Source organism: Meleagris gallopavo, chromosome 28, assembly GCF_905368555.1.
Source record: "Meleagris gallopavo chromosome 28, MGAL_WU_HG_1.1, whole genome shotgun sequence".
Classification (NCBI taxonomy): Eukaryota; Metazoa; Chordata; class Aves; order Galliformes; family Phasianidae; genus Meleagris; species Meleagris gallopavo.
This window is the reverse complement of record NC_139431.1, coordinates 3,907,166-3,916,084: the sequence shown is the minus strand read 5'-3', so window position 1 is coordinate 3,916,084 and position 8,919 is coordinate 3,907,166. Positions and strand designations below refer to the sequence as shown.

Genomic DNA, 8,919 nt, shown 5'->3' with positions numbered 1-8,919 from the left:
TCCGCGCCCGTGTCTCTTGTTGGGCGCCGCCCCCCTCCCCCCCCGGTCAGCTGGCAGGTGCTGCGGTCACGTGCCCGGACGCAGCGGATGCACTTCCGGCGCTGGGTGATGACGACACGCCGGGACCGGAAGCCGGAAGCTTGCAGAAGGGTGTTCCGCGTTCGCGGTGCGGGAGCGGTCAGTCGGGGTGGCGGGGCTGGGGCCGGCCGGGGCGGGCGGCTCCGCGCTTCGCCTTGGGCCGCTGGGGGGGCGATGACGGAATACAAATTGGTGGTGGTGGGAGCTGGCGGCGTCGGGAAGAGCGCGTTGACCATCCAGCTCATCCAGAACCACTTCGTGGACGAGTACGACCCCACCATCGAGGTGAGCGCGGGGCTGATGCGGGAGCGGCGTCACCGCAGGGATCTGCCCTGCGAGCTGCGAGGAAAGAAAGTTTGGGGGGAGAGGGGTCGGGTAACAGCTCACGTGCCGTGCGCGTTTCATAGGTACCGCTGAGTTTGGGGTTTCCTCACTGTGTGAGATGTGGGAATAGAAAAGTTCTTCTGAATTACAGCCCCCCAAACGCAGTCAGGCGTGGGAAGGAGCAGCAGCTTGTCTGAATCACCTTTAATTTGTTTGTGTTTTCTGCAGGATTCGTACAGAAAGCAGGTTGTCATTGATGGAGAGACGTGCTTGTTAGATATTCTGGACACTGCAGGACAGGAAGAATACAGTGCTATGCGAGATCAGTACATGAGAACTGGGGAAGGATTCCTTTGTGTGTTTGCCATTAACAACAGTAAATCATTCGCTGATATTAACCTTTACAGGTACAGTCTGAGTCTTTGCTATGAAGAGAAAAGACTGGAAAAGGCATCACGTATTTTTGTTAGCCAAAGCAAAGACTAAATAATAGGATAACATTAAATCTCCTGCTTCTTTCCAAAAGGTTTTTCAAGCTATTCTGCACCTGTGTGTTATTTGTCAGGGGAGAGAGGGGCAGCTGTCTGGGTTAATAACTGATGTACAGAATGTGTGGGAATACGGTGAGAGGGCCAAAACACACAGAGCAGAGTTATACATGGTACATAGGATAAGGCTTTATCGAGTTATTAGAAGTACAACTGTAGATCGGAGCCCCTGCTGTCCTGTCCAGCTTCAATCTATATACATTTTTATTGTTTGAAATAAAACAGCTTTTATTTGCAGACAATAATTCATGTGGTTATTTATTTATTTATTTATTTTTGTTTTTAATTTTTAAGAGAGCAAATCAAGAGAGTGAAAGACTCAGACGATGTGCCAATGGTGCTGGTTGGGAATAAGTGTGATTTGCCCACAAGGACAGTAGATACAAAACAGGCTCAAGAATTAGCAAAAAGTTATGGCATTCCCTTCATAGAGACATCAGCTAAAACGAGACAGGTAAGATGTTTCTGTTCTTTGGCTCTATGTTAAATGAAGAGTGGTTTATCTCTGTTCTTTTTCATCGTTAGCTGTAGGAATAAACACTTCTAAATCAATTTGAAATTTTAGCTTTTGATTTAATATTTAAAAAAAAAAAAAAAAAGACTTGCCACGGGATCCTGGTGATCTTGTGAGACTGGGGATGAAAGTTCATGTGAATCACTTGCATTCAGGGTGTGGAAGATGCGTTTTACACACTGGTGAGAGAGATTCGGCAGTACCGGATGAAAAAGCTCAACAGCAATGAAGATGGGAATCAAGGCTGTATGGGGTTGTCTTGCATTGTGATGTGATAAGGTGAGCTGTACTTTTTTGCTCAAGTCTTCTTTGTGTCTTTCAGCTGTTGATGAGCACAGCTCTGAAATATTAGCTGCTATAGGTTAGTTTTCTTACAACCCATTGATTCCCAGAGGTTTGGTTCCAATAATTAATGACTTCTGCAGTTTTGTTTTTTTCTCCTTTGGTGAGTAGATGGCAAAGCTTAAGGAAGAGGTGTTAAGAAATTCTTTTGACAGCCACCTTCTGGCTGTAACCTGGATTTTGACTGAGCTGATAATGGTGGGATTTTTCTGTATCAACCTACTCAATGTCTCCTTCCTTTGGGAAACAATGTTTTGTTTTTTTTTTTCTCCCTTTTTAACTGTTTAAAGAAAGTGTAATTTCTGTCTTGTGCACAAGAAACACATGAGCCAGAAAGGGGAGTGTGCACAATGCTGCAGTCAGGATTTGCTAGGAAGTGAGGACCTTTTGACAGCTTATCTTGAGCTGTTTACCTTGGAAACATGAACTATGTGGTGATTAACCAAATAAAATAATGTGGGTCATGAAACTTACGAGTGCTCCAGCTGGGTGAGAGTGTTTACAATGGTTGTCTAAAAGATGTCACTCATCAATGAAGTAGACCAGTCCAGGACTTGTACTGCGCACTGCATGCCTACAACAAATTAGTAAAGAAGCTAATTAGAGATACCTTTCTCTTCCAGATGCCAGGTTCAGATGTAGCTGCTGGACAAGTCTCAATGCTACTGTATTGTGTCTCATGCTGATGCCCTGCAGTATTTTGGTGCCAGCGACCAGACTCTTGGTACCAGTTAATTAGCACAGGATCCCTTTCTGTGCTCCATCTGAAGAAAACATCTCTGGTATCTACCTCCTTGCTCAGCTCACAGAGCAGTCATATCTCTTGGTGTACTGGGATTCTTTTCTAGCTGTGCTGTCTGGGTTTGTTCAAGAAGAAAACCAGTCACAAGAAAAGTGAATTACAGAGACTAAATGCTGTGAAAAAGATCACACTTTACCTCCAGAGTAAAAGCTAGAAGTGGCGTTTGACCCCTTTGCATTGGATCCAGATTTGCGGTGTTGTCAGAGGAGTGGCAGAAGTAATTTTGCCATTACAAAGGTTTCTGTCACCAATTGGATTGATATCTGCTGTCTGTGCACCCACACAGCGTATCTGCAACATCTGCATTGTGCCAGGAGTATCACTTAACTGATTAACTGATCCTTTATTTTTCTGTAATAAAAAGGAGATATCTTCGCTAACTTAAGTGCCTGTTTGCTCAGAAGGTTGGAGGTTGTAAGCTGTTCCCTTGGGCTGAGGAAAACCCCAAGGATGAATTTCTTGGGTGCTCATTGTCTTGAGCAGGCAAGTTTTGTGTAGGTGATCTCTTTTCATGGTAAGATGCTAAAATGGGAATTTGTAGTCTGGAAGATCGATCGGGTGTTTGTGAGACTCTTGAATTAGGGAGAGAAACGTATACTACATCTGTTCTTGATCCATCAGAATGGATCCACCCGCCTCTTTGCACGTGGAACTGTGTATATTCTGTACTGGTTTTCTACAGCATTTGGATCTCTTTCAGGTTGGACCAAATTAGTGACCTGTTCATTTTGACATAACTGCCAATATTTATAGACAATTTCTTACGGACCAATAATGAATCTAGAAACTGGAGGTTACTTTGGGCAGCTGTTCCTCAGCTCTGTCTGTAACTTGCAAATTATTCTGAGTTATTTTCTGCAGAGCCTCCTTCCTCGCTGGGGGAGGAGCCTGGGAGTTGAGGTTGACTATAATTGGGTCAATGGTTGTCGCAGACTTAAGGTGTCCAGGCTGAGTGGAAGAGGCACTGAGCCCTAACAGAACACTGAGCTGACTTCTAATTGCAGCATCTTTGCAAAATGAGGAAGGGAGTTCAGTGATGTCTGCACTGGAGATGTATGATACGCTGATATCATTTCTGGGTTTGTTGTAACAGCCTCAAAGTAGGACTGAAGTACTGTGTGAGCTGTGTGACTTCTTCCTAGAACAAACCAGTGCCACCCCATACGACTGGGACATGCAGGTGAGACCAAAACCTATCAGGCTCCTTGGTGTACCTTGGCCTTCTCAGTTCTTGTGCAAGTGATGCTGGGTTCTGTTCTGTGGTGCCAGACAGTGTCCTATAGCAAAGCTGAATTCCCAGTTAGTCTGGTGAGAGAATCATGAGCCTTCAGCCAACAGAGGGAGTGTTCAGTCTGCTGGAGCAGTGCAAGCTGTAGACTTGACAAGAGGTGTAATTTCAGTTTGTTGCAGTCAGGTTCCTATATTTTCAAAACTGAAATGAGAAATAAGTAAATACTGAGAAAATAAACTGTTGCTTTTAATGCTCTTTTCTCCACTAATTGTACTCTTAATTTTCTTCTTGGGATGCAGAGGATCGATCTGTGTAACTTTATCTGTGGTACTCCAGATAAGTGTTTTAGAATTCATTTTATCCTTGAATGACGGAAATGATAAGAATTTAACACAACATTTTTACATAAAACATGGTTTTCTAGTAACCTACTGAGTGGTGGGAAACATTATGGGATAGCACCAGCTGTGACTCGAGTTCATTTGAAGGCAATCTCTTGCCTGCAGGTTAAATGGGACAGAATCACAATCGCTGTGAGCTGTCTGTGATCAGCAAGCAGTTTGTGGGTTTTTCTTACTGTGTTCTTTTTGTCTGTCTTAGTTTGGTGCAGGAATTGTTCCTCCTGACAGCATTCTTTGAGGTGTGTCAGCAGGAGCTGACTTTGCTCCTCGAGCTGTGTGATGTACTGTTGTCCACTTAATGGAATTACAGAAAGAAACAGCTGCTGGGAGTCACATCTGGTCACATACATTCAGTGTTTTGGAAAGCTGTCAGTGTGGAGTTTGCTCTGTGTTTGAATGGTGAGTTCATGGTGGGTCTGTTATGCTTCTGGATGATCTGGGGAAATGTGGAGCTGCTTCCCTGGCAGCCAGGAGCAGCTCAGGGTGCTGCTGCCTATGGCTGTGGGAAATCTCACAGTTGGTGTTTGAACAATGGCCAAATATGCCAATTAAAAATACATTTTGAAGGGAAATTTGTCATAACTCTTTACTTTGTGTGCATGCTCTACTTTCTGAAAACAAACTAGCCATAACTCAAAAAGTTGTGAATCCTCAGAATAATACAGGAGCTGGCAATTGTGTCTGCTTTCTCTTTGTTTTCCATTTCTCTTGGGTTGGATAAAGCTTTAAAAAGGAAGGAGCCCTGGTGAGGGTTGGATGGTTGGTGTGCATTTCATTTTTGGAACTAGAGAAGAAGTTGCATCAACTTTCAGGATGCTGCAGAGCTCACTTGCACAGGTGGTGTTCCAATCTGTGTTATATCTAGAGAGTGATTTTGCAAAATCAGATTTTGTACCCATCATGAGCATGAAGTGAATGGTTGTAATTGGTTTCCAATTGTATTCCTGTATCAGACATGCCTATATGTGAGTAGTTTGAGTCAGTCAAGGTTGCTGTCAGTACCTAAAGCTTAATGCACCGCATAATGTATGCAGGCAAAAGTCCTATCTTAGGAGCCATCTCTTCATGGATTTGGGTTTATATAGGCAGTGTTTTTAAACTGGATATCTGAAGCACTTTCTGGAGTTCTCTGGTAATGCAGTGGCATCTATCTGGATGAAGGAAGATGTGTTTGAGGAGCACATGAGCAGATTTGCCTCCCTAGCAGAGAGGTTTTGGTGACTGTGGGAAAGGTTTTGTGTCCTGGATCTGTGTGTGCTCTTGGTGAGCTGCAATCCATGACAGGGTACAGCCAGATGAGAAGGAAACCTGGCCATCCTGTGCTTGAGCACAGCTCTGACTCAGTAGTTGCACCAGATGTGCCCTTTCATTCAAGGTGTTCTGATCTCTTAGAGCTTCCTGTAGTTTAAAAAACCACTCATTCTACAGCTTGCTCGGTTAATGTCTGTTGGCGGCGTTGAGTTGGACGTGTGTATGGTAGGAAGCAGCAGAGTGTGATGTGCTTCTGTAATCAGGACTTTAACTAGAATGGTTGGCAGGTGGAAAATGCAGCTATTCCTTTAAAGCAAGCAGATTGTGGACGGTCGGCCAAACTGCCCTGGCTTTGGTGGGAACTGCACTGCAGAAGGACCAAACCCCAACAAGCTTTGGAACTTTTGTTTAGAAGATAAGCACAGCTGGTTTTGCACAAGGCAGCTCCTAATAGTGGTGACTGTGTAGATTTAGTCCAAATGTTCTTATATAGATTTAGCAGCACCACACTGTGTCCACGCCCATCTAACCTCGCTATCCTAAGAGGAACAGACCCTAAACAACCTTGTTCAAAAACTACCAGTGCAAATAACTGAACTAAATATTTGTTACTGCTGACTGAGAACAGCTGTTTTAGTGTAGCATTGTGGCTTGTTAATGTGAGTGCCCCAGCTCCATGGTCTTATTAAAAAACAAACACACACAAAAACAAACATTGCTCAGATTTTGTTCTTATTGTCATCAGTAAGACTTGAATAGTGATGGTAATGCTTATGTAGACGTGTCTTGTGAGTGCACTTCAGTGATTTAGAAAGAACTGGATTTCAAGCAACTTTGGACCTGTGGGGGGAGGGAGATTAATGAAGGTTTGAATCGCATTCTAATTCTGTCCTTCATTACTCTACAAGCCTAAATCCTATACAGCCTCCAGGATAGCTGGAAACTGTTGAGATCTGGACTTTTTTTTTTTTATCCAAGGGCTAACTTGTTGTAACTTGGTATAATTATCTGCTTTCAGAAATGCATCCCTGTTGGTTTGAAGTAAATTATTTTGCTTCTTAAATAACTTTTTTAAAGAATAAACTCTGTGAATTCTTTGGTTGTCTCTTTTATGGCAGTGGTCTGGAGCAAGATCACACAGCTGGCTTACAGAGAACTCAGCACACACTTGGTGTTCCACGAGTGAAATCAGCTATCGAGGTATTATTTCTGTGCTCAGTGCCCTCTGTTAGGTTTTTAAGTTGTGTATCTCACTCTTCTGAAGTAGTGCCCTACTGGTTCTCCTGCACAAGAAGTACTGAACCACTCAGTAAATGTGCTTTAGGTACATTGCTCCTAGAATATGATAGCAGACTTCTGGGATCCAAAGTCCAATCTGTTTTCTGTGTAAGGAACTGAAAAATAGACTTTCAATAACAGAAGAGCTCCCCAAACCACAGTGCAGCTATGGTAAAGCATTTCAAAACAAAGGTGACAAATGATACTGGTGAACTTCAGCTTTTCAGCTCCCTTTGCCTGTACTGGCTCATTTTTTGCACATTCAAGGGGGTTGGAGTCTGGAGATGTGTAGGATGGGATGGAGGCATTCTGCCTTCTGCTGCAGGGAAGCACAGTCCTCCCTCCACCTGTGTGTCACAGCCCAGAGCTGTGAGTTGCAGACGTTCGGCCTTGAGTCTGCAGGATCTGTTTTTCCTGGGCAGCAGATTCCCCCGCTGTTCTCACTGAGCATTGCAGCCATTCTCACCATCCTCAGCATCACAGGAATTCCACCTCGGCCCTGAGGTTATCTGCTATTTCCTTGAATAAAGGTGAGTGGCCTTGGTAACCTTGGGTGCGTTTGGGTTTTGTTTTTCTTTCTTCTTCCTTCCCTGAGCAGAACAGAGGAACATCGCCAGCTGTGAGCATCGCCTGCTGCAGTGCTCAGGGAGTCACTGCACATCCTGGCATGAGGCTGCAGCCTGAGGAAAAGTAAGGCAACGGGCTGCACTGCGAAGGTGAAATGAAAGCTCATAGCGTGCTGAGGGCCTGGATGTGAAATTTACCTTTTGAAGGCACTCCTCCCATTGCCAGGAAGATCCCCTTCTCTTGATCCAAAGAAGTTTGCTTTGTGCTGCATATAAAACTCCTTGTATTGCAGAGCCTGTTCCTAAGGGAGAGATTGAGAATCACAGCACAGACTGATGCTTAAAAACAAGGCTGTTCTGAGCTTATTAGGGAAATTTTCCCTCCCATATAGCTGTAATCTTCAGCAATTTGTTCCTAGAAAGTGGTTCAGATCTCGAAAAGGGCGCATTGATCTTCGTTTCATTCTGGAGCAGGGGATGATTTAAGCGGTCCTGGAGGAATCTGTGGGGGGATGAACAGGAGCAATGTGAGATGAGAAGAACCTTCTGAGGGCCTCCTCAATGCAAGGTGCCAGTAACAGGTTACAGGTGTAACAGCAAGGGGTGCACTTGTGAGTTTCGGTGTTCAGCTCCTGAAGGAGTACTAACAGGGGACTGTAGATGACTTTCTAGCAAGGCTTGTCCATAGGCCTTTTGGGCAGCTTACTCTGAGGTATGTCTGCTTTATGAGGCAGATGGGAGGCAGATCTTGCCAAGTTCCCCGAGCTGCCAAGTTCCTGGCATGTTTGGCAATCTTAGTAGACCTAGGCAGAATGAAGCAGCTCAGAGAGAAGCGCGAGGTTTCTTTCAGAACACACTGAAAGTCTCTGCGTGAATCATTCATTTCCCAGCTGAAAACTGGGGAGAGGGCCTGCTTGCCTTCAGTCCTGCTTAAAGAGGCTGTAGTTCTAACTTTAGCACATACCCAACCTTTACTCATATTTCTACCATGAACCCAAACACTTTGACCCTGTGACTTAGATGGCTAAGGGATCAGAAGACCTCTTGAAGAAGATAACCTCTGCACCATAAAGGTTATTTTTGGTTTCAGATGTGAATCTTAAGGCCTTGACATGTCAAGAAAGGTTAGGGGCAGGTCTGGGCCCTGCGGGAGAGCAAACAAGCAGGAGTTTGCTCTTACTGGCCTTAAATGGAACAGCTGTACAACAGTGTGGTTTGGGGACTCACAAACTGATGAGTTGGTGACAAGATGAATAATTAAGAAAGTGAAGACAAGCAAAGAGAGGTGAGATATTACAGATCAAGACCTCCAGCATCCCAGTTTTGCCCTACTGGTTACACCTCTCTTGCTGGGGATGGAAGCCAACTGATGTTATTGAGGAATATCTTGCAGGTGGGACTAAAACTCTGAGTTCTGGAGGATTTTCTAATTGTAATCCAGCGTGGCTTTGAAGCTATACCCATCAATTAGTAATCTTGCAGAGTTTCTGAATGCTTTGGAAATCATCTCAGCTGAAATGCAGGGCAGAGGCTGAGCCCATCTGCCTTCACTGACTCGTGGTGCCACGAAGCTCCCCGTGCATC

The 8,919-nt window shown here is 44.6% G+C and overlaps 1 protein-coding gene across 1 annotated transcript; it reads left to right on the top strand.

Annotated features, from left to right (window-relative positions):
- Nucleotides 1-113: 113 nt before the first annotated feature.
- Nucleotides 114-6,588, top strand: NRAS (NRAS proto-oncogene, GTPase). The gene is made up of 5 exons (XM_085210531.1): nt 114-363; nt 631-809; nt 1,245-1,404; nt 1,620-1,743; nt 2,430-6,588. The coding sequence occupies exons 1-4, from the start codon at nt 253-255 to the stop codon at nt 1,737-1,739; spliced, it is 570 nt and encodes a 189-aa protein (XP_085066657.1). The 5' UTR covers nt 114-252; the 3' UTR covers nt 1,740-1,743; nt 2,430-6,588.
- The last annotated feature ends 2,331 nt before the right edge of the window (nt 6,589-8,919 follow it).

Excerpts from the sequence above, each read along its gene's own strand:
- NRAS (XM_085210531.1), top strand. The coding sequence starts at position 253 with ATGACGGAATACAAATTGGTGGTGGTGGGAGCTGGCGGCGTCGGGAAG. Across the intron at positions 364-630 it reads AGTACGACCCCACCATCGAG|GATTCGTACAGAAAGCAGGT; the intron begins GTGAGCGCGGGG and ends TGTTTTCTGCAG. Across the intron at positions 1,405-1,619 it reads CATCAGCTAAAACGAGACAG|GGTGTGGAAGATGCGTTTTA; the intron begins GTAAGATGTTTC and ends ACTTGCATTCAG.